The sequence below is a fragment of the Camelus ferus genome, chromosome 16, assembly GCF_009834535.1.
Source record: "Camelus ferus isolate YT-003-E chromosome 16, BCGSAC_Cfer_1.0, whole genome shotgun sequence".
NCBI classification, from domain to species: domain Eukaryota; kingdom Metazoa; phylum Chordata; class Mammalia; order Artiodactyla; family Camelidae; genus Camelus; species Camelus ferus.
This window is the reverse complement of record NC_045711.1, coordinates 20138499-20162452: the sequence shown is the minus strand read 5'-3', so window position 1 is coordinate 20162452 and position 23954 is coordinate 20138499. Positions and strand designations below refer to the sequence as shown.

Here is a 23954-nt window from a genome sequence, read left to right as displayed (position 1 = left end):
GAGGCCGGCGCGGCCAGGGACACGAGCGACGCGCTCGGCCGTCGACCTCCGGGCTGGTGGCAGGCCCGAGCAATCGGAGGCCGAGTGCCGAGCGGGGCGGGGACCCGAGCGCGGGCCTGGCACGCACCCCGCCCGCGCCGCACCCGCCCCGGCCGGACCTGCGCTTCTCCCGTGCGCTCTGCGGAACCGGACGGGCCTCCGCGCCTCCGTGTGACGAGCGTCCTCGCCCCGCCGTGCGCGCTCTCCCGGGGGCTCGTGCCCTCTCCGGGGTCTCCACGTCCCCTTCCCGGGCCCGCGCCACGCCGAGGGCACTGGGTCCAGTTGACGCTCAGCACACAGGTATCCCTAAGGCCTTGCCGCTGCTTTTACAGCTTTCAACTTCCCTAGAGAACCTTACGTCTAGTGGGCAAGAAGTAGGATCTTAACCAGCCCTGTCCAGATACCTAAGATTCTGAATGAGCAGTTAGCAGTGAGGTTCATTCACGAGGATCAAGTCTAAAAAATGTGCATAATTTACTGATACAGGGGAGAAGAAAACCTTCCTAGACTCATTGGACAAGAAAAGAGATCTGCCCAACAGTCCTGAAACGGGGAAAATCAGTGTGATCAGAGGCCATTCAGGGGCTCCACAGAGCTTACCTAGAGGCCGAGGCAGGGACAGGGACAGGGACAGCTGCAGACCTGCCAGGCAGTCTGGAAACAGTAGTGACAGCTGACCCAAGCCTTTGAAATAATGTGATTTCTACACACCTCTTGCAGCAGGAATCAAAGCAAAGGACCTACATGCTCACAAGACGGAACCCTGACTCTCTCTTGTTCTTCCCCTTTACACTCTGTCCTGAATTTCTCCTCTAGGAGGAAGTGCCCAGACAGGAGGAGGTTTTCATTCTATGACTTCATCAAACATAGTGCAATGTCGAGTTCCTCACCATTCAAGATGCGATTAGTTCATCTGGACCTGAAAGGTGCTCCACCAAAGGTCTCCTACCTCTTGGAGGTAAGGGCTCCTTTTTTTCCTCTAGAGAATCAGTCACCTTTGCCTTGGGTTTGGTTTTTAAACAATGTTCTGTAGAAATGTGTGCTTAGAACACAACAGTGGGTTCTGGGTTGGGGCTTGGTGGTGACAGCAACATAGATGTTGAATTTCTTCCAAATCCGCTTTCAAAATAGACAGCAACCAGGAGAGCGAAAGGAAAAACAGAGAAGACAAAAGAAACCACAGCCTCTTTGTTGTGAGCTGAATCCTGTCTCCCAGACAGTTTTTCTTAAATCTTAACCCCTCGGACTTGTGAATGTGACCTGATTTACAGATTGGGTCTTTGCAAGTGTTATCAACACAGGAGTAGGCGCCCTAATGCAAGAGTAGTGTCTACGTAAGGAAAAAGACAATGATGTGAGACATGGGGGTGGGTGGCAGGGCACGTGGGGCAGAGGCAGATTGGAAGCCCAAGGAGGGGGGCCAAGGGTGCCAGCATCTACCAGAAGCTGGAAGCAGCAGGAAGGATTCCCCCGACAGCCTTCTGAGAGAGCACAGCCCTGCTAACACCTAGATTTGGGACTTCTGCCTCCAGAACTGTGGCAGAATAAACTCTTATGGTTTGGAGCCACCCGGATTGTGGTGATCAGTTCCAGCAGCCGCAGGAAACTCACGTACTCTAAACCAAATGTAGGTAACGGGATGTCCCCACGAATTCCAAAATGCAAGGGGGTGGGGCCAAACCACAGACAGTATAACACCCATGTGGGGCCAGCAGCCGGAGAGAGGTGGTGGAGGCAAGAGAAAGGAATTTCGACACTGTCAAGACTAGAGGACCCAGAAAATAGCCCCACAGTAAGGGTCTGTCGAGATAAACTGGGGAAAGGCTTCACTGGCTCCAGGTCGAGTGCAAGTGCAGAAAGACTCAAAGGAGGGAGCTGGAGGCCCAAGGCCTCAGGGCTTGAAGAGATAAAAGTGTGTGGCAAACTGCAGAGAAGACAGGCAGAGAGGACCCAGCTTCCTTGTAACTGGAATCCCTGTTCCATTACCTGCTGTGCTGATGGACCCCGAGACTTAGAGGTTCAAACAACAATGTTTACTCCTCCCATTCCCATGGGTTGGCTCGGTGGCTCTGGTCTGCCTTGGGCTCCCTGGGGGCTGCAGCCCCATGATGGTCCCAGGTGGCTTCAGCCCCACATCTGGCATCAGTGCTGATGGTTGGCTGGACACCGTGGCCCTTCTCCACGGGGGTCTCGTCCTCTCGGAGGCCAGGTCACCAGGCAGTGCTTCGAGAGCCGAGGGCCAGAACCTGCTAGCCTCCCGGGGGCCTGGAGTTGCTCCTGGTAAGGGGAGTCCACGGTCAGCCTAGATTCAAGGCTCAGGTAGATGCACAGTGTTGTGGCCGTGTTTTCCGTGTCCAGCAGCCCTCCAGAGCGGAGACGCCACAGCTCAGAACACTGCACCGAGATCGAAGGATACCTGCACCTGCGTGTTGACTGGGCATACCCCGTGCCTGGAGGACTTTACCTGCAGCGACTTACACCAGGGGATCTCTCAGTAAACGTATCAGACTTCAAAGAAAATGAAAGTGAGAAAGCCTTTTGGGCACACAAGCAGCCCCAGTCATGTAAGGGAAGAGAGTCAGGTTGCATCAGATGGCTTTCTTCAGACAAGAGAGTAGGACCTACTGGTGGTCGTGAGTAAGGAGGGGGGACAGTGCCAAGGCTCTTGGGAGTCCGGGGGCCATGACTCAGGATGTGTCTGACCCCACAGCCATCCGGGATGAGCTGCTTTTCTGCCACCACGTCTTCACGTTCCTCTGCATTACACTTGGTACGTCCCCACTTCCTGGAGAGGCAGGAAGAGCTGAGTCAGGAGGCCTGGGCACTGGGGCAAGGGAAGGCAAGCCCAAGGCTGCAGCACTCTGACCTTGTGGAGGCCGGGGAACCTGAACTTGGCCCCGCACAGGGCCTCCATCACATGCTGCCTGTTCCGCAGCTGGTCTGGGTGGATGTGAGGCCTGGCCACTGTGCCCCGGGACTTTCCAGAGGCACCCATGTACCTGTCTGGAGCCTAGACTGGGGACAGCATGAGGTCAGACATGAATGTCCACTGTGAAGGGCCGTCTCCGGGTCCCTTAGGGTGACCCATGCAGGTAGCAGGCTGCACACACCACCGTGGAGGCTGCTGTTTGCAGACACTGCGCTCCAGGCCCCACGGAGAAAAGAGCATGGTGGGGTTAACTGGCTGCAAAGGATCAGATATTGTGACAGAAGATAAGGGTCAGGGTCAGGGTTAGGGTCGGGAGGTGTATTTAAAATACTCAGAAAAATAAATAATGAATCAAGGATTTTGTATCCAGCCAAACTGATCTCTAGGTATAAAGGCCACAGACCAACTATTACAAACATCCAAGAACCAAGCGAGCTTTCTGGGGAATAAGCTTCAGCTGCAGCATCAGGACAGGCGAAATCAAGTGACTGCAGGGAGGAAGTCCTGTCAGGAGCTCCAGCTGGAGACACAGGAGGGGCGACGGCACTGGACGGTCTGGTCTCCACCTGGAGACCACAGAGAGGGAGTCCTGTAAAGAATTCCAGCCGGAGACATAGGAGGGGTGACGGCACTGGACAGTCTCCACCTGGCGACTGCGGAGAGGGAGTCCTGTCAGGAGTTCCTGCCAGAGACACAGAAGGGGTGATGGTGCTGGACAGTCTCCACCTGGCGACTGCGAAGAGGAAGTCCTATAAAGAATTCCAGCCAGAGATACAGAAGAGGTGACGGCACTGGACAGTCTCTACCTGGCAACTGCAGAGAGGGAGTCCTGTAAAGAATTCCAGCCAGAGATACAGAAGAGGTGACGGCACTGGACAGTCTCTACCTGGCAACTGCAGAGAGGGAGTCCTGTAAAGAATTCCAGCCAGAGATACAGAAGGGGTGACGGCACTGGACAGTCTCCACCTGGCGACTCTTTGGTGCTGGCTGGGTAACAGTGGTCAGCGGTTGTAAAACCACTAGGGTCCAGGGTGGATCTGACTGAGGCCCCCTGAACCCACTGGTCAGCCCAACATCACTCCAGTGGGACAGCCAGACTTGAGTCTTCTAGAACCACCTGTGAGATAATGCCAAAAAAGGAAGCCAGATCCTTAGCACGCCTCCATCTCTGACCGCCTGCGTGCACAGGAACGGCAGGCACACGGAGGGCTGTCCTGAGAATACCGCCCAGCAAAGCCACAGTTTGGGAACCTGTACAAAACAGATCACTTGGATTTATCAACAAACATGTTGGGAAAAAAAAAAAGCACAGGGGTTGTTGAAAATCAAAAGACCCTTAAAAAGATCCATTCCAAAAAATGCAGCTTTGGACCTTGTCTGGATCAGGTTCAAACAAGCCACCTGTGGAAAGATTCCAGTGACAGGAAGATCTGGACCTGAGTGGCACCAGGGAATTACTTGTCCGGGTGTCAGAGTGCTGTTGTGGTCATGCCCTGTTTTGATAAGTGCTCATCAGAGATAAACAGGTGATCCTTGAACAACGTGGAAGTTAGGGGCTCTGACCCTCCACACAGTCGAAATTGCCTGCAACCTGGAGCTGGTCCTCCGTAGCACGGTTTGTCCACGTCCACTGTTCCGCAGCCACGGATCCAACCAGCCGTGGACTGTGCAGCACTTTAGTGCCTGTTCAGTGACAGAAGTCCGCGTATGGGTGGACTCGTGAAGTTCAAACTTGTGTTGTTCAAGGGCCAACTGTGTACTGAACTGTTCATAGGTGAAAAAACACACTGTCTGGGATTTGCTTTAAAATGTTCCATTCACAGAGGAAAAGTGGAAATTACGTGAAATGAAATTGGCACAGTGTTGAACCTGAATGCTGGAGGCGTGAGGGCTCGTGGCATAACACTCTTGCATTTGTGCGTTCGTACAGCTCTGTGATAAAAACCTCCTCCGCCCCAGTCCAGTGCCTGGATGCAGGGGAGGGACGTGTATCGGTGACTCTCGGGCAGCTGGGACTCCCAGGTCCCTCAGGCTGAGCTTAGCAGCCTCTCAACCACCCATAGCACAAGCCCGCCTACAACAAACGTCAAGGAGGCCGCCCCGTGGGCAGATGGCCCAGCGGCTGCGAGGCAAACAGAAGCAGAAACGCTGAGAAAATGTGAAAATGCTGTAACCGGCGTGTCTCATCTGTGCACATGTCCAGCCTGCGTTAGTGACTCCTTCCACGCTCCGTCCTTCTTGTAGCTTGCAGTCGGTAGTTTGCTCACCCATTTCGTGAATTGCCAGCTGATCTCCCTGTCCTCCCAGCGTGGTTCAGAACGTCCTGCGTTCTTGGGGAGAGAAAGCTGAGACGGGGCAAAATCAACAAGGGCGCTGCGGTCGTGCCAAGTCTGCCGCCGCCCTTGTCTGGAGGTGGCTGTGCTGTTCTAGGTGCCTGCCGGGCATCCCCTCCCACAGCGCCACCCTGAACTTGGCGCCAACCTCAGGGCTGTGCGCAGGAGTGTGAACTAGTTCTGAAAACCCTGGAGGACAGGAAGTAAAGGCAGCGAGAGAGGTGGGAGAACCGGGGAGGCCCCCGAGCCAGCGGGACAGCCTGTCTGCTCCCGCATCCCCCTCCTCTGTGGCTCCTCCCAGGCGCTCACCTCCTTCTCTTCAGGCCCCCGAGGCCCCCGCAGCCCAGCCCCCAGCTCCCTGTGCTCTAGAAGCTCCCCACCCCCTCACGCACGCTGCTCTCCTTGATGACTAGCCGTCTGTCCCTGCCCAGCCCGGCCACCAGGCATCTGCGGCTCCGCAGCGCACTGTCTCCCTGCCCCTGCCCTGCCGTGTCAAGTGAACACGTCGCCGCGGTAGAGTTTGACTTGGTGTAACTCAGAGTTCACGTTGCAGGTGACGAGTTTCCAGGGAAATACGGAGATCTGCAGTCCCGGTCCACAAGCTGGAAGTCTGTGGCAGCACGTGCGTCACTCCCCGTCCATGTCACTTCTTCATGGCATCCCCGTCTCTCCCCAGATTTTCCCCCTGTTCCGGGCCCTGGGTGCAGACGGCCTCCTCATCGAATATGAAGACATGTTTCCCTACGAGGGCCCCCTGAGGTTGCTGCGGGCCGAGCACGCGTACAGGTACTCCGGCCGCCTTGGCGGAGCCGGAGGGGTTTGCGGGGGGGGGGGGGGGCGGGCAAGAGCTGAACCCAGGACACCCTCTCCGGTGTCGTCAAATGCCCATCTTTAATCATCAGAGTAAAGCAACTTCACTGAAGGAATTTGGAACCATTTAAAAGAGAAAGAAAACGGAGGGGAGGGTGCAGCTCAGGGGTGGAGCATGTGCTTAGCAGGCACGAGGTCCTGGGTTCCATCCCCAGCACCTCCATTAAAATAAATAAATAAACCTACTTACTTCCCGTCCTCCAAAAAAACAAAACAATAATAAATTAAAGAAACAGAAGAGAAGGGTCAGCTTTGGTTCCCCTCGAGGAAGCACGGTGACCCCGTGCATCAGTCTCATCTTTTGGTACGAAGTGTGTACAGAACACAGCCAGGGTCCCCACGGCAGAAGGAGGGCTGCTCTTTAAGGTCACGAGCGGGTCTTCTTCAGGGAAGTGGAGAGTGGAGGGGAGTGGAGGGGGTCAGTGAGGTCAGGGTGGTCACCAGTGCACCCTGCCTGGCCTTAAAGTGATGGGTGTCCCTATAAATCAGCAACAAATAGCCCGAACGGAAAATGGGCAAAGAACATCTGATCCCAGAAAAGAAAGAAAAGTGGCCAATAATCCTATGGTAGTAATAAATAAAACAATGAAGTGCCATTCTGGCCACTGAACTGTGAAGCTTTTAGAAAAATTATAATGTTCCGTGTCCACAAGGGTGAGAAAAAGCAACCCTCTTGCTGGTGGCCTGGGGGGCGGTTTGACTCCGCGAGTGTGTGTGTGCACACGTGTGTTGTGCGTGTGTGGACGGGAAATGGGAATGGTGTGCACCAGAGCCGAGATGCTGTGAGGTTGCCCGAGGTGTTGGTGTTTCTCCCTACGGTGAACAGGATTTGTTCCTTTGTTCCTTTAAGTGGCAAAGGTGGCAGGGTTCTGGTGAAATTAGAAAAAAGGTGTATTTAAAGACAGAATTCTATGTTGTTGATACATTTATAGAACTGGTTAACTGTAGAGATGGTTCAAACACGTACAGAAACTGAGATAAATTCACAAATGACAACTCACGGTGGAGCAGGCAGGGGCCCTTCTGGGGTGGCGTCCTCACTGGCCTTGGCGGGGAACGCTGGCCCGGAGGGCCCGCAGGTGCGCCACCAGCCACTTCCTTACAAGGGCTCACCCACCTGCAGGAGGGGAGCTGATCCCCAGATCTTGAGCGTCTTCCATCTCTCGTCTGTTAAAGGGCCACCAGCTTTTCCTGGAAAGGGCCAGACGGTAGGCACTTCAGGCCGCGCGGCCCGCCTGGTCTGTGTTACGACTGGGGGTGGGGAGCAGTCACAGGAGACGTGACGAGTGGCCACGGCTGTCTCCCAATAAAGCCCTGTTTGTGGATACTGAAGTGTGGATTCCATACAGTTTTCACATGTCACAAAATACTGCTTTTTAAATTTTCCTCAACAGTTTTAAAATGTAGAAACCATTCTTAGGTCATGGGCTGTACAAAAACAGGCGGTGACTTTGCTCTCAGGGCTGCTGCCTGCCCCCGCCCTAGAATATGATCCCTTGTGTGGCCCAGTTTCCTATAAAAGGACTTTAGCCTCTTGCAGAGTTTGGGACAGAATAGCTGGTAAAAAGCAAGCTCTGAATTGGCGACATAGCAGAGCACCAACCTCCTGAATTCCAGGACGGGAGTCTTCTCTGAAAACCTGAGGGTATCTTTGGGCTTTTCAGAGTTACTGCCCTGCTAGTTTCCTCTGTGGAGTCCCCGGGGAGGCTGGCCAGGACGGGCCGGGGGACGTGAACCGGAGCTGGCATGGTCTTTTGTCTCCCAGCCCCTCGGAAATCAGAGAGATCCTGCGCCTGGCCGCGCTGAACGAGCTGGAGGTCGTCCCCTTGGTGCAGACGTTCGGACACATGGAGGTGAGTTGGAGGAACACAAGCCACCTGGTGCCGCGGCGAGGGGTTTGGGGTGCACCAGGGGTGCTGCTCAGCGCTGCAGAGAGGGGCTCTGCCCTGGGGACTGCAGGAGCATGGAGCTCCAGGTCACAGCCCCCCTCAGTCCAGGGGGCGGTAAGAGCTGGGGTGCCCTGGGCGCCCTGCATGGGGGCAGCTTTCCTTTTTAACGTGTATCCATCAAAATATTCCTGTGTGAGGTGAAACACAGTATTAAGAACACGTGCCTTCTGTTTTCTCTGTCTGCATCCTTTCTGACCTAACACTGAAAATATTTTTCCGAGCTTCTATGTGATCTTCAAAACGTTTCATGTCTGCCTCAAACAAGAAGCAGATTAAACGTCATGTTGATTTACTGTCTGCCAGGTTCCATTTTCCCTCCAGCAGCTACGCCAGCAGGTCTAGGCCGTCCTCCCCCTTCGTCTTCCCTCCAGCCACTCGCACCTCCTGTGCGTCGCCCCCTGATCTGGGACCCCTCCCATGGTCAGCCCTCCAGCGTCCCGGTCACTCCCTGCTGTGCTCTATGGGCTCCTGTCCTGACTCACCCTTGTCACTTGCCACCCTGGAGGAGGCGACCACATTCCCCTGGGGGTCTCTTCCGAGGCCACCAGAGTCCTCCGGGTCACTAAATCTGTGGTAGGTTTCAGTGTGCCTTTACTTGACTCTCTGGGCTCTTGGCATCACCGACAGCCCCCGTGGTCCCCGCTTCTGGGGATGCCCCAGCGTCTGCCTCGGACTGGGTGTCCATGGCTTCTCCTGAGGGCCCTCCCTCACTTCACATTCTTCTCTGGACAGAGCCCCTCCCTCCTGCTTCCCTACGCTGTCCTCAGGCTCCCAGGAGCCCCATCTCTCGTGCAGACCCTGGGCTCCAGTCCCTCATCTCCTCCTCCTCCTCAGGGAGGGGCTGTGGCGCCCCAACCCCCCACCCACTGCCCTTCCCGTCCCTGTCAAGTCCTGCCTTCGCTCCTCCATCTCCCGAATCAGCAGCCCCTCTGTCCCGCTGTCACCGTCCTTGTCTGAACCCCTGCCTGAACTACTGGAAAGCCCTCCCCCGAGGCTCCCAGCATCGCTCCATCTCCCAAGCCCTCCCCTGCCCAGGCACAGCCCAGCTGCACCAGGCTCTCCCGCTCCTGAGGAAGCCGTCTGCTCTTAGGGCGGATCAGAGGACAACCACCCAGGCAGCTTAAACCACAGAAGTGTGTTCTCTCATGGTCTGCAGGACAGAAGTCCAGAGTCAAGGTGTCAGCAGGGCCAGTCCTTCTGGAGGGGACTCGTGTGTTCACCTGGGCCAGCGCCTGGTCCTCTCGAGCAGTGAAGCGCTGTCTGAGTGTTCTGCCTGTTCTGCTTTCTGAAATGTCGAGTGTTTTAAGCGATTTATGCATTCTGGATACAGGTCTTTTGTTAGATATGTGACTTGCAAATATTTTCTCCCAGTCTTCAGTTTGGCTTTTCATTCTCCTAACGTTGCCTTTCAAAGAGCAGAAGCCTTTAACGGAGATGAACTCCTGTGTGTCAGTCGTCTTTGACGAATCATGCCTTTGGCGGCATTCCTAAGCTCCTTGCCGATCGCCAGGCCAGAGCCTTTCCCGTTCTACTCTGACGTCTCACACCTGCACATTTTCTGTTCAGCCGGTCACTCCGTTTGGGCTTTTGGCTTAAGGTGGGGTTTCAGTTTCATTTTTCTTGCACATGGTGTGGAACCACCTGACCAGTGGGGCCAAAACCAGTTGTGGAAAAGACCATCCTTTCTTTGGAATTTGGAGTCGCCTTTGCACCTTTGTCAAAAACCCAGTGAGTGCATTTGTGAGAACGTTCTAGACCCTGTCCTGCTCCGTGGAGCTGTGCGCTGTACCTTTGCCAATGGACCCCATGTTGTCTGGGTTAGTGTGGCTTCACTGTGAGTCTTCAGCCCAGGGAGTGAGAGTCCCCAAACCTCTTCTTTTCCAGAATTCTCTTGGTTACTCCGGTCCCTCTGACTCTTCACATATAGTTTCGAATCACTTTGCATATCTATGAGAAAGCTTGCTGGGAGTTTGGGATTTTGTGAAATCGGTTGGTTTGAGGGGAAATTGCCTCTGCCACGTGGAGCCTTCCAGTCCGTGAACGAGTCGTGTCCGCTGTTGACTGTGTCCTCGGCGGCTGGCTCACGGCGCATCTGGGTTTTAACTGTGTCCTCGGCGGCCGGCTCACGGCGCGTCTGGGTTTGGGTGTCTTTGCCTTTGTTCTGTGGGGTATGATGAGCTTCTCCACTTTGGGGAGGTTTGGGGCCATTTCCTCGCATTTTCTGTCCCCGTCTCTCCTCCCGGGGCTCCCTCTGCCTGTGTGCTGGTGGCTCCGTGTCACCCCGGGGTCTCCGAGGCTCAGTTCCGCAGATGGAGTCATTTCTATTAACTTTTCGTTCCAGTCACTGCCTCTCTTCTGACCTTTCAGATCTGCTGCTGAGCCAGTGAGCAGACTTTTAATTTCCCTCCTTGTAAACAGTTTCCTTTAATTCCGGGCACATGTTCATAGCAGTTTCTTTGAAACAACTGTCTGATAAATCCAACACCTGGGACTACCTAGCATCAGGTTCTACAGACATCTCTTTTCTTTGGGTCTGGATCCCACTTCCCAGTTTATTTACACATCTCAGAACTTCTGGTTGAAAACTGAATGTTTCAGACCCTGGGTTAAAGCAAATCTGACTTGTTCCCAGGGTTTCACCTGCAGGGTCTGTCTCCCCAGCTGTGTGCGGCCACTGATGCCTCTCTTGGCTCTTTATTCTTACGTTTATTTTGAGCCTGGTCTCCTGGGGGTGGCTGCCAGGGCTCGCTGTGGGGCCCCCACCTCGTGTCGCAGGGGCTGGGGCCGCACCCTGAGCTCAGCCGGTTCTCAGTCTGCTGCGGCCCCTGCGCTCCTCCCAGCCCTCTGCCCCCAGTGCCCCCGTGTGTGGCAGAACACGTCACCTCTGCGGCCCCTGGGAGCCACCTAATTCCGAAGAGTTTTCCCTGAGGGCCGGTTCACCCACAGCCAGCCCTGGGAGGGAGGGGCAGAGCTGCAGGATCTCTGCACCTAAAGTTGCAGGCGTCTTTCATGAACAGACATTTCCCAACGTGTTGTTCCCATTTAGTTGGTTTCTGGAGCCCTGAAGTGGTCGTTTTTGACCAACGGTTCCATTTTGTACTTGTCTTGGGGGAAGGATTTGCCAACCTCTTCACTGCAGCAGGAACCCCCCGACTTGCAATTCTGCTGTGAATAGAAACTGTCTTTGGTTTTCTCACGCAGCACAGTTAGGACTGGAGGGAGGGAGGGCTATGCTCGGAGCTGCCCCCTCGGCCCCTGGGCCCGGTTCCCGCAGCACAGCCCCGCTGGGGACCCTGAGCAGACAGGGAGTCCAGACCCAGGGGCCCAGCAGGACTCAAGCAGGAGCTGGACTGCGTCGCCAAGCGCTCTGGTCCTCTCTCCACAGTTTGTGCTGAAGCACGAGGCTCTGGCTCACCTCCGCGAAGTGGCCCTCTTCCCCAACACCCTGAACCCCCACAAGGCCGAGTCCCTGGCACTGGTCGGGGCCATGATCGACCAGGTGATGGGGCTGCACCCGGGCGCGCGGTGGCTCCACATCGGCTGTGACGAGGTGGGTGTCTCGGCTCTGTGGCAGCCCCTCCTCTTCACTCCAGGGTCCCCTTCTCCCACCCAGTGGGTTCTTCTCGTAAATAGAAAAATAGTACCAACGACAAAAGACAGGCTGGCAGAGAGATGTCCCCAGTGAGGGTCTTGGTCCCAGCTGACAGGTGACCGCTCAGGGAGACCCGTGGAGCCAAGTGGGGCACAAGCTAGTGGGTCAGGTGAGGATGACTGTCCTGCCCACAAAGGGCCAGAGGGCGGCCCCTGGTCAGGGCAGGTTCACGTCCTTGGGGCCGGTGTGGATGTGCGTTTGAGCCAGTTGCTCTTCCAACTGAAGAAGTATGGTTTTGGACGGCAGGAGAAGGAAAGTTAGGGCCACGGAGCACCAGCTGGAAAGGCAGCTCTGGGGTGCCCTCCTGTCCTCAAGAATCTCGGTCCAGGAAGAGTCCAAGCCGCCGAGCTCGGTGACCCGCAGGCCTCTGCTCGTCTGAGTTCCGGGCATCTGAGCTGGGACGGCGGTCTGCGGACACTGGACCCCAGAGCTTGGTCCTCATCTTCAAAAAATCTTCTTATGTAGTAAAATACACAGAACATAGAATTTACCTTTGTAACCACTTCAAAGCGAACCATCAGGTCACTTCTCAGTCCTTGGCGGTGCTTTGCCGCCAGCACCACCATCTGGTCCTGGGACCTTGCACCTCCCCGTCCCAACCCTCCGTCCCTGCACCCCTCAGCCTCCTTTCTCTCAGCGGACCAGCCCCTTCCGGTCCTAGTGGAGGCCCCGGTTCTCCAGCTTCATCCGTGCTGTGGCTGAGTGACCTTCCAGCATGGGGACGGGCCATCTTCTGTGGGTGGACATCTGGGCATTCCCACCTCCTGCCTGCTGACCACCGGCCCACAGGAAGTTGTGAGCAGAGGTTTGGGTCTCAGTGCAGAAGGCAGGCCCATCCTTGGCTGCCGCCTCCCACGGGCAGCTGCCCCCAGAGTCTCCTAGGTCACAGCATGATCCCTGGCCTCGCCTGAGTGCCCGTGGTGAGGATAGGGGATTGGGGGAACCCACCTGTATCTCCCTCCCAGGTCTACTACCTTGGCGAGGGGGAGACCTCGAGGCGCTGGCTGCAGCAGGAGCCCAACACCAAAGCGGAGCTGTGTCTGTCCCACATGGAGGCGGTGGCTGGCCATGTGCTGGCCCAGCACCCCACCACAACGCCCCTGGTGTGGGACGACATGCTACGGGACATCCCTGAGGACCAGCTCTCAGGTCAGCCACAGGGGCAGGCCGCACTGAGCATGGGGGCTTCCTGGGGCTGCGGGGGAAGGAAGCGGAGCTGCTCCAAGCCCCTGACACCATGGAGAACCCCCATGGTGGGCCCACACCTGGGTTTCCCACTCCAGATGACCCCGTTAGGTCCACATCATGTGCTCCTCTCGTGAGAACGCCATTCCCCTAAAAGGTGCTGGAGAGTCTTTCGAGAGTACGGTTGTGATGGATCTGACCTGGAGGACAGCACGGGGCCCCAGGGGGCCTTGAGTGTCCAGCGTTCCTTGTGGCCTGGGCCCCACATGCCTGCATGGTCAGCCCTGCAGGGCCTTCTTCCAAGGTTCTCGCAGCTGGTGGAGGGCAGTAGTGCCCCCCAGCTCCCTTGGCCCCCCAGGACCCAGCCTGCCTGAGGCTCTGGGGGGAGATGGGAGGTTGCTGCCCACACTTCTGCAGGGCCTAGGTGTCCTCGCTGCAGCCACTGCCCACGTGTAGCCACCTGGGTTGGGATTAATTATAATCGGGTACAATCAGCGGTGTGTTCCTGTCGTACCTGGGCCTGGCGCCCCACATGCAGGCGGCGTTGCCCCCTCGCAGAGGCTCTGGCACCGCCGGCCTGGGGCTCACCCCTCGCAGCTCCAGCAGGTCCAGTCACTCTAAAGCTGGCTGGCTTTGCGGCCTGGTGTTTACTGCCTGAATCACGCGCAGTGTTGAGTCTGTACTTAAATCTGTCTTCACTCAAGAAGAGGGGTCAGAGGGGTGGGCACCCACGGCCTCTCTCCGCTTCCAGCATCCAGGGTGCCGCAGCTGGTGGAGCCCGTGCTCTGGGACTACGGTGCCGACCTGGACGTCCATTGCAAGGGTCAGTGCCAGGCCCCTCCCGGTTCTCTGCCCAGACAGGCGCGTTTTCTCCTGGGGCCCCACCGGTCACGTGTCTCGTTTCCCCACGCAGCCCTCCTCGTGGAGAAGTACCAGAGGAGCGGCTTTTCACAGCTGTGGGCCGCCAGCGCCTTCAAGGGGGCCACGGGGGCCAGCCAGGCCCTGACCCCAATCGAGCACCACCTCCAGAACCACATGCAGTGGCTGCAGGTGGCGGGTGGCGCGCCGGCGGGCTCGCTGAGGGGCATCGTCCTGACCGGCTGGCAGAGGTGCGGCCACGCGGGCCCCAGGGATGCCCTTGGGGCCAGCCTGGCCCAGGAGGGTGGAAGTGGCCTCGGTTCCCTGGGGCACTCAGCCCTCCTCAGCCCATCCAGGGTGGCCTTCCTGCGTTCGGTCAAGGGGAAACAGCTGGCACTCTGAGGAGGGTGCGGGAGGAGCCTGGGCCCCGAGGACCCACTGCACAGAACAAGCCGCAGTGGCTGGTGCCCAAACGTCTGCTATGCTGAGCGCCCTCTCCGTGCACGTAGGTACGACCACTTCTCCGTGCTGTGTGAGCTGCTGCCCGTGGGCATCCCGTCCCTGGCTGTCTGTCTGCAGGCGCTCCTACATGGTATGGACTCCCTGCTCCTCCCAGGAAGTCGGGAGGGCAGAAGGCACAGAGCCAAGCACTCGGTGCCCCCAAACGCCACCACCCTGGGGCTGGACAGTGGTCTTCCAGCCAGTGAGGGAGGCACCCACAGCCCCAGCTCAGCCAGCCGCCCCCCTACCCCACCCCACTGCAGCCTAAACCCAAGACAGGCCAGGAAGTTAGGGGGCCGGGCCCCTCAGCAAACCCACACAAAAATGCCTCGTGGATGGGGTACGGGAAAGGGTCCGCCTTTGCTGTCTAAATATCCTGAATGCCCGGTGCTGGCAGGTGTGGAGTTGGCACCAGCAGCCCTGGGGGGCAGCACCCCCACTCCTGGTTCTTGGGGGAGCAGCCAGGTGCGGGCAGAGGTGCTCGGGGCGCGTTGCTTAGAGCCTTGAGGAGAAAAGCCGGTGGGGAGGGTGGGGAGGGTGGGGAGGCCTTGGGCACACGGATGGCGTTCATCACACTGGGACCAGGTAGGAATTTGAAGGATGCCGGAGTGGTGTTGGCGCAGGAGGACCCCAAGGTGCCGAGCCAGAGGGCAGGGAGGCAGGCACAGGACTGGTGTCTTCTGAAGTATTGGTTCTAAACTGCGGGGGACAGAGCAGAAGCCCGCGTTCTCGTAGCGCCAGGCCTCGGCGCCCCTCCCTGCAGGGAGCCTTGGCTAGCAGCGTGCCAGCTTGGAGGTGCATCCATGTCACCTGCAACTCACAGTCGTCCCGATGCTCTGGGGGCTTCAGCGCGGGACAAACCCCAGCTGCAGATGGCGCGTGCCACCTGGGCGGGCGGCACCAGAGGGCGGAGGGCTTGCCCTGCGGCGTCTCCGCGTGGTCTTGTTTTCTCGTTGCTCGTGGGACACATTTTCACACGGGCTCACTCCTCCCTGCCGTCCTGGGGGCGGCACATGCCTGACTGGGCCTGGCCCGCTGTCCCCCAGTGGTGTGCACGCCACCAGGGCCGAGGGCCTGGAGGTCCAGCTGGCACGGGGCCTGAGCCCGCCCTCCTTCAGAGGCCCCTCTGACCACCGTCTATGGTCGGTTTCAGGAGGCTTTGCTGAAAACGTTAAAACCAGAGTGGAGAAGCTTCTCGGGATCCCAAGCCTGGAGATGACGGATTTTGCGAGGTAACCCCTCACCGCAGCCCTGCCTCTCCCCTCCCGGTCGGACCCGTCCTCAGCTCAGCGTTCTCTGTGCAGCGAGGGGGCCGGCTCTTTCCCGGGCAGCGACATCCTGGCCCTCGTCACCCAAGTCAGCCTGCACCTGCGTGACTCCGTGGATGCACTGCTGGAGAGGGACAGGTGAGTGGCCAGGGTAGCAGGCCCCCACTGATGGCCATCCTGCAAGAGGACTTTCTGGGGGGGAACCACTCTTTCAAAACACTACCAGATTTTCAGGTCTTAATTGGACCACGATGGAGGCTGCCCTGCAAGCCCCACATGCCCAGCTGTGTGTGGACTTGCCCCCAGGTACGTGACGGGCTGGTTCAGCCCCTACCATCGCAGGCGGAAGCTCATCCACCCCGTCGTGATCCAGCACATCCAGCCGCAGGCACTCAGGTACAGCACCCACCCGGTGCCCACCCTGCGGCTGCCCACGCCCCGCTGCAGCTGGCAGCTTTCCCACTAGCTCTCTAGGTATCAGCCGTGGGTTCCCAGGTGACTCACTTGATCGGCTGTGCTCTTAGGTGTCCAAGCACCTAGGGCATTCCTGCCTGAGTGATGGGGTCACCCAACACCCTGAGCAGGGTCCAGGGCTCAGTGTAGAACCAGGCTGCCTGGGGCCGATCCCAGCCCCACTGCTGTGTGTCACCCTGGGGACAGGGGCCCAGCCAGCCCTCCCTCCGCTCCTGGCTCTGAGCTGAGGCCAGGAGACTCCCCACTGAGTGTAAAATGCAGGCAGCTGTCATCAGGTCCCTGCACCAAGAGAAACTCCTCCAGCCAGGCGCGGGTGCCTTCCAGTGTCAGAGATCAACCACGACAGTCAGTCAGTCACTCCCCACAGCCCCATGCATCTGGCGCGCACAGCCCCGTTTTAAGGATGGGTGAAGCTGGGGCTCGGGACGTACTGGCCCAGGGGTTGCTCAAGACAGGAATGTAGCACATAGGCTGTGAGCTATGCCCAGGGTCCTCGCCAGGCGGGCTCACCACCATCCTGGTCCTTAGTCTCCTGACCAGGTGGAGTGCCCTCCGGGAGGAGCTGGAGGCCGCCCTGCAGCGTGTCTTCTACCCGGACACGGTGGAGGAATGGCTGGAGGAGAACATGCAGCCCAGCCTGCGGCGGCTGCAGACTCTGCTGGAGGACCTTGGTGAGGCAGCCAGCCCGGGCGGGACGCAGGCCAGGCCCCCTGCGGGGAGTGCCGAGCCTGGGCTGGCGGCCTCCCTGCCCTCGTCCAGCTGCCCCCAGCCCAGCACGCACTCCTGCTGACCAGTGGCCCTGGGAAGAAAACAGCTTGGGGGAAAAGGCACACCAGGCCTGTTTTGTGGTCAGCATGTAGAACTTTAATTCCTTTGAAATAAAAAGGAGTAGAAGCCAAAAACGCCACTGACAAAGATCTGAAGGACTCCGGCACCACCCCAGCTCCCGCTGGTGGCAGCTGGGCCCTGACCATGGCCAGAGAGCCTCCTTTCTCACCCAACCCAGCCCTGCGGGAGGGGAGCCGCCAAACACCCTCCCCCTGGTCTCAGGGCCTCTTCCAGCCCAGGGGCGAACACACTAGAAACCAAATACAGTGTTCCACACTTCTGCAGAAAAAGAATTTGAGATTCAACCACTTAAAAACCTAACCGGCATGTTTAAGTGACCATGTCCCCAAACCAAGGGCTGGCTGGCAACCACCCCAAGAAGGGAAGTCTCCTTTCTCTCAAGTTCCCCAGAAGTCATGGTCTCTGGCCCAGGCAGCCTCAGAACCTGCTCCACCCGCCATTCCCGGGGGCACAGCCTCACAGGCACCATGCAGGGGTGCTCTGGGCTCACGCCGAACCTGAGGGACTGACCTGGGTCCAGGGAAGTGGGAGAAAACCAGTGGTGCAGGCAGGGGTCAGCCTCCATGGGAGTGGCTGTAGCTGGCGGCCCAGGCCCTGCTGAAGGGCGGCCGTGAGCCTGGCCCATCCCGGCCACGCACAAACAGGCCCAGCCGCCAGGGCTCCCAAGAAGCTGGGGATCTGATTTCTGAGGGGAGGATCCCGCTTTTCAATGCTGCACGAGCCTAGAAAACCTGCCTCTGCTAAGGTGGGGGCAGGAGGTTACCCTCCCCATGAGAAGCTGGCTGCAGCCCTGGTTGAACCTGAGACGAGGCCCCAGTGTGGACAGCGGTCTGCAGGCTGGGGAGGCCTTGGGAGTGGCTTCAGCACAGCAACCAGGTGGGCCCCTGGGCATCCACCCTGAGCCCCAGCAGCTCAGGGGCCAGCACCTCCCTGAGGACGTCCAGCAAGGGAGGTGATGGGCAGGGGGGGCAGGGCAGGAGACCCGAGGACTCCCAAGGACGGCGTCCTCAGAGCCGAACCAGCTGCTCGCCCCGCTGCCGCCTGCTGAAACCTCATGGCGCCCTGGGAGCTGACTTCCTGCTCAGAGAGCTCAGCCCTGGGCCTCACGTCCTGGGCTCCTGGGTGTCCTTCCTTCCCGTTTCAGAGGCTTGAGCCCCACATGGCTACGGGCCTGTCCAGACCAGGCCACGCTGCCCCAGCAGACTGTCTGATTCCAGGAGGAGGCCTGTGCCCTCCCTGGACACCACGGAGCCTGCAGAGAAGGTCCTGCTGTGCAAGCAGCAGAAACAGCTGAGGGTCCTGCCCAGCGACTCCTGGGGACATGGCTGGGAGATGAGGACTGAGACGCGCAGGTGGCCCGTCAGGCCTGCTGAGGCACTGTCAGAACCGAGGCGGGGTCGGGGAGCTCCAGGGGGTCAGCTCTGGTTCCCAGGGTCGTCAGCCTCACTGTCACTGCTCTGAGACAGCTCTGCCGGACTCTCCAGACGGTGCAGCTCCAGAAAAGTAGCGATCAGCTTGGCGATGGCTTCCACGTCACTGGTCCAGGTCGGCCCAGGAGAAAGGGTGGGTGACCATGGCAGAAGTGCTGGCCACCCCGCAATGGCCAGGGAGACCAAGCCAGTCTCGTCCTGGGCCACCTACATCCAGCACCTCCAGGGGTCTTCCCCCAACCCCAGCCCAGCCCTCTGACCCCACAGGGGGACCCCTGATGTCCTGTCTCCTGTCCCTGTGGGGACCCCTGACATCTCCCTAGCAGGTGGTGTGCCCCACAGCCTCACCTCCCCCCATTCCTCTGAGCTCTCTCTGCCCTGCCCGCTGGGCAGTCTTGTGGGGCCACCTGGCTGGAGGTGAGGGGCACAGGTGGGCAGCCCTGGGCCATCAGGTCACCCACCCTCACTTACCTGCGGTGGCCCATGACAGCGCTCTGGGTGAGGGGGTGGGAGAAGCCTGTGGCAAACCGAAGCACCACCACGTGGCCCTTCCCAAAGTAGCGGACCTTCTCCTCCTCCACGTTCACATCCCGGATGTCGCTGAGCAGGACCACCACTGTGGGCAGGGCCAGGTCAGGGCCGTGTTCCCCCCGCCCCACCCCTCTCGCCTGCGTGCTGACAGTGACTTCAGGGCCATGGGGGATCGAGTCACACCAGCCGTGAAGCAGAAAACGTGCCAGTCTGTGTCTGAGGCTGGGCCCCAGAGGACGCCAAGACCCTGACCTTAGATGTCACAGGTCAGTGACTGCAGTGCAGGATCAGTTAACATCCTGTCTGGGTAAGAAGGAAGTTCCCGAAGACCCATGTTCCCCCTAGAAAGCCCGCTGCTTTTCCCGCAAGGGTCTAACAGGTCAGGGAGCGTGGGCTTCCTGCTTCATCTCCCCCAGAAGCTGGAAAGTGCCTTCCTGGTCTCGAATGGCTAGTCACTGAGCTGAGGCTGCCCACCAACTTCCTCAGGGCCTGGGCAGGTCCAGGGCACACAGTGTCCACGAGGCAGGACACAACCTGGGTCACCAAGCGGCCAGCTGGAGCCCAGCCGGTGTCCAGGCCTCAGGCCAGGTCCCTGCCATCACAGCCGGGCACGTGTACCCTGTGTCCTGTCCCGTGATACCTCACCTTGGTCGTGGCCTGCTCTGCACAGGGTCAGCAGCTTCTTGTACAAGCTGAACGTCTTCAGCACCACCTTCCCAGTGCTCTTGTTGAAGACAACTTCCTACAACACCGGCCAGAGGTGGTCACCTGGCTGCTGGCCTGGGTGCCAGCCTGACACACAGACCTCGCAGACTGCATCCACACCCTCACCAGCACAGGCTCTCAAGGAGCCATCCCACCCATTCCAGTCAGAACCCCAGGGCCCCGCAGCCTGATCCCTCCACGGGCCAGGGCGAGACGAAGAGGGACACTCTTTCACATAAGAAAGAGAAGTGAGTGCAGCGAGCAGGGCGTTAAACGTGGGATGGAGGCCGGGGGACGGAACACAGAGCAGGCCAGGCGGCTCGAAGGACACGCGAAGGGGGACAAGAGTGGTGAGGGAGGCGGACCCGCCCTTCTATTTCACCAGAAATTCTAGAATGACAGCTTCAGCAGGGTCGTTGGCCCAGAGCTGCTCACAGACAGGCGACGTCCAGGGGCCGAGTCCGGCCAGCAGAGCCCACCAAGCTCAAGTCTCAGGCCGGGGGCCCAAGGCCCCTGGGGCCTTTCTTCCTGCGTTGATCCCCATGCAGGGAAGCCCGGAGCCCAGCGCCCTTCCTGCACGGCCTCACCTCCCAGTCCTCCAGGTTCTGCACGGCCACGAACAGGCAGCCTGTGACATAGAAGAGCTTCCAGCCCAGACTGTCTGGGGAGCAGACACAGGAGATAGCGGGTGAGGGACGGCAGCAGAGAGGCAAAGGCCAACGTGCCCACAGGGGTGCCCCCACCCCTCCCCAGCATGACCACCTCTCAGACACTGGGCTGGAGTGGCATCTGGGGCCCAGCCACCTGCCCACACCTGCAAGGATCCCCCCACAAGGCCCCACAGCACTGCGGGCCCTGCCTGTCACTCAGGACGTGCTCCACCAGCTCTGCCCTCAGCTCCCCTGGGCGTCTACCCAGGGTGCCCATCACAGCCTGGTCTGTGACAGCAGGAAGGTGGGAACGCTCACAGGGAATGGCTGAAAGAACAGATCGTCCCAGCAACGGAACCTGAGGCAGACATGAGCATTTCTGAAGGATGTTTTATAACAAGTGAAAATGCTGGAGATACGAGCCAAAAATGCACTGTGAGGGACAAACCAGCACATGAAGATGGGGCCGTGCCCTCAAACCAGAGAGGCAGAGGCAGCCAGTCCCCAAAGCCACGTCCTGGCGGACACAAATGTCGAGCTGCCTCCTTTTCTCTATTTTCCAGACAGCTGAGGAGGGTCCTGGGGGCAGATGAGCAGCTCACCTCCGCTGTAGTAGGCAGCAGCCAGGCCAATCGACAGGATTCCTGCAGGGAGAAAGCAGGCATCTTCCCACTGGGCCACCAACAGCCCAGGACCCACAGACCCTTCCCATTGCCAGGGACAGCTGAGGGCAGGGAGCAGTGGGCCAGGAGACACCAGGCTCAGAAGTAGGGGGAACATCCAGTAAGCTTGTTCAGGAGAATGCTCTACATGAGTCACAGTTCACTGGATACACATCTACACGAAGCTCCAAGGCCAATGGGGGAACCAGAAAGGGGAGCCTGACGTGGGTTTGAGTCAACAGCACACGGTGTGGAATGCAGACAAGACTGCAGGTGCAGAATCACAACCTGGCACCTGACATGGAGCAGGCAGGGTCATGGGAAAGAAGGACCAGAGACGGACCGCTGAAGGCACAGTGGCCCTCTCCTCACCCTTCGGATCAGTTAGGCCAGGGCAGCTGCCGGGCGGTGTGGGGCCTCCAGTGGGTAGTGACACGGACAGAGGCCGGGGCCACCCCCACTTACTCCTCACTGTCGCCCATCACATGGGCTCGAGAATAAATGAGACGCTGGGGACCAAGTGTATGAAAGCAAGCAAATAAGGAAGTAAGGGACCCCAGGAGTGCATGCAGGTGTCAACCAAAGGATGAAACAGACAGATCACCTGTAACATGCGCCTAGGATAAAAGTTGGAAGGATACAAAGAAGTTAAACAATTGCTACTATGTTTTGGGTTAGTAGAACAGAACAAAAATTTAGTTTCATTTTCATCTTTAGAATTTTTCAACTTAGAATTTTAACTTGAGAAGAAATAAAGGCGTTCTTACCAACCAGCAGGGACCAGGACCTGATGCCCGGAGCCCTCTTCAGATGGAGGCGGGAGCTGGTACGCGTCTCCACCTGCATGTACATCCCTGGAACGTACTGCCACCACTCTAGACAGGCGACCGCGGGCTGGGAGGGGCAGACACACAGACAGCTGGAGTCCTTGAGCCACTGCCCACAAGCACTCAGCTCCTCTCCAGGACAGGAAGCCGGGGCACCCACCTGCAAGGCCCACACAGGCACAGGAACCAGTCAACCTGTGTTGGCTGCCGTCTCTGCGGTCAGGCAAGTCACTTAAACCCCTAGAGGCCCATTTCCTCTGTAAGGAAGGCCCTTCTCTGCTCAGCTTCAATGACTGCACTGGGACTACGTCTCCTGCTCAGACTCCCAAAGTATCAACAAGCACTCGGTCATCGCCTGCGCCATCTGACCTGGAAACCTTGGTCTCCTGAAAACCATTAGCCCCCAGCAGCCTTCACACTTCCAGCACCCTACCAGAACCTACCGGAATGCCCTAGTTCCCTGTGCTGGCCTCCCGGAAGGGGAACTGAAAGTTCATCACGGTCTGAGTCTACTGGCACTGACCGAGAAAGTCAGCTCTGCGGTCTCCTCCAGCCGCCAAGACAACGGGCTACACCCAGCGGAGGGTCCGCAGGTCCCAGAGTATCTGCTGAGGGAATGAGTCGCCAAGGGGGCCGATCTTCCACACGTGGAGAATTGTGCCCTGCAGCCTGCAATACGCTCGAAACGCAGGCTCCAGGAATCCCGTTCTCGGTAGCCTTTCAGACAGCCCCTGTAAAGTCAGGTCAAATTTCTCACAGTTGCGAAAGTCACACAAACGACGCCAGCCAGGATCCTGGGACGGCACCGGCTCCCTATCCTCACATTTCTCATCTGTCCCTACGCGTGTCTCAGCAGCCCACGGGGCGAGGTCACGCCCCCGCCTGCCCCTGCGGCCGCCGCTCGAGCCCCGCCGTCTCGCGCGCCAGGCCCCCGGGGCATCAACCCGGGCTAGATCCCGAGATCGCGCTCCCGGAAGGACACCGGGACGTGGGAGCCGCTCCCAGCCCGCCCCGCGACCCCCGACGGCAGCATGGCCCCAGGCGCCTAACGCGGACACTAACCTGCGGGCATTGACGCGGAGCGGGAGGGACCTCAGGGCCTCTGGACCTGCTGGCGGCTGACTTCCGGCCCTGGGGGCGGGCCGGCGCTAACTTCCGGACCCGCGGAGGTGGTTGGAACAGCCGACTACCGGGGGTGGGACGGCGCTGACTTCCGGACCCGAGATGGGGGAGGGGTGTGGATGGGACAGCTGATTTCCGGGGCGGGACCAGGGCGGCGCTGACTTCCGGACCCGCAGGGGCGGACGGGACAGTTGACTTCCGGGGAGGAACCGGCACGGCGCTGACTTCCGGACCCGCGGGGGCCAATGGGACAGCTGAACTTCCGGGTCTGTCATTCAGTCCTGAAGCTGGGAAGACGAGTAACGGTTTCCCCGCAGAGGCGCCTGCGAGCGGCAGAGGGCGCAGCGGCGGTCGGAGGGCAGGTCAGTGCCAGTGGCGGCCGCGTGGTGTGCGGGCCGGGGCGCTGAGCTCAGAGCGTCTGGGGTAATAACCCTTAGAAGGTCCGCGGAGGTAGATGAGTTATACCTCGAAAAAGCCGTTGAGAACAGTGGGAAAACGTCAGATACTTAGCTAACCTGACAACAGATATGTGTGAACTTTACGGTAGATTCTTTAAAAACTTTAATGTGGAACACTAAAGTAGATATAAGATAGTTGTCCATGGACTGGAAAATTACTGTAAAAATGTAAATTCTCCCAACTTGATCTACAGATTCAAAATGCAAACCCAGTAAAAATGTCAACACGGAAAAGAAAAAAAAAAACTAAATCTGAACAGTTCTGCAAGGCACCGTGGAGGAGGCTAGGGGGAAGCAGAGATACTTGACCCCCAAAAAAACTCACTGTCGCTGGGAAAACTAAACGTCCACTCGTTTGTGATGGCAGGTCTTCTGTTTGCTCAGAAACTTGCCCCAGTGTCTGGGAAGGGGGTTGTAGTGGGAGAGACAAATTTTATGCAGGAAAACCTTGCAGTAGCTGCTGAAGAAGCCTCCCACTCTCTGCCTACCCCCACGGCCCCAGATAAGGCCCAGAGCAGGACCCTAACTTGCCTTTCTGTTTCCCAGCAGGAGAACCTCCATCTCCCAGCCACTGCCTACTGCAGTGGTCTCCAAAGTGGGATGGTCAGGATGGTCTGTGGAGTGCTGGAAGAACTTAATAGAGTTGCATTCATACTTATTTT

The 23954-nt window shown here is 58.6% G+C and overlaps 2 protein-coding genes and 1 non-coding gene across 11 annotated transcripts; 1 reads left to right on the top strand and 2 right to left on the bottom strand.

The window, feature by feature from the left end:
• The first annotated feature begins 20 nt into the window (after nt 1-20).
• On the top strand, nt 21-16960 carry HEXD (hexosaminidase D). The gene is made up of 13 exons (XM_032499095.1): nt 21-339; nt 856-997; nt 5978-6087; nt 7937-8024; nt 11506-11670; nt 12738-12921; nt 13709-13780; nt 13871-14066; nt 14325-14407; nt 15470-15548; nt 15621-15722; nt 15891-15980; nt 16587-16960. Exons 2-13 carry the CDS (start codon nt 914-916, stop codon nt 16846-16848), a joined length of 1515 nt encoding a protein of 504 aa, XP_032354986.1. The 5' UTR covers nt 21-339; nt 856-913; the 3' UTR covers nt 16849-16960.
• Nucleotides 3097-3229, bottom strand: LOC116656872. The gene has a single exon (XR_004311878.1). It is a non-coding gene; the product is annotated as a small nucleolar RNA SNORA70 (small nucleolar RNA).
• A 235-nt stretch (nt 16961-17195) lies between the features above and the next one.
• LOC102503863 (cytochrome b-245 chaperone 1) lies at nt 17196-22912 on the bottom strand. 9 transcript variants are annotated; one of them, XM_032499099.1, is made up of 8 exons: nt 22775-22912; nt 22156-22443; nt 21653-21872; nt 20826-20867; nt 20161-20234; nt 19514-19610; nt 18809-18953; nt 17196-18443 (listed from the first exon to the last, which is right to left on the bottom strand). In XM_032499099.1, the coding sequence occupies exons 3-8, from the start codon at nt 21735-21737 to the stop codon at nt 18323-18325; spliced, it is 564 nt and encodes a 187-aa protein (XP_032354990.1). In that variant the 5' UTR covers nt 21738-21872; nt 22156-22443; nt 22775-22912; the 3' UTR covers nt 17196-18322. The 9 variants fall into 9 exon arrangements, with proteins under 9 accessions (XP_032354990.1, XP_014420033.1, XP_032354991.1 ...); XM_014564547.2 differs by having other exon boundaries at nt 21653-21779; XM_032499100.1 differs by having other exon boundaries at nt 21653-21779; nt 22236-22443.
• Between the last annotated feature and the right edge of the window lie 1042 nt (nt 22913-23954).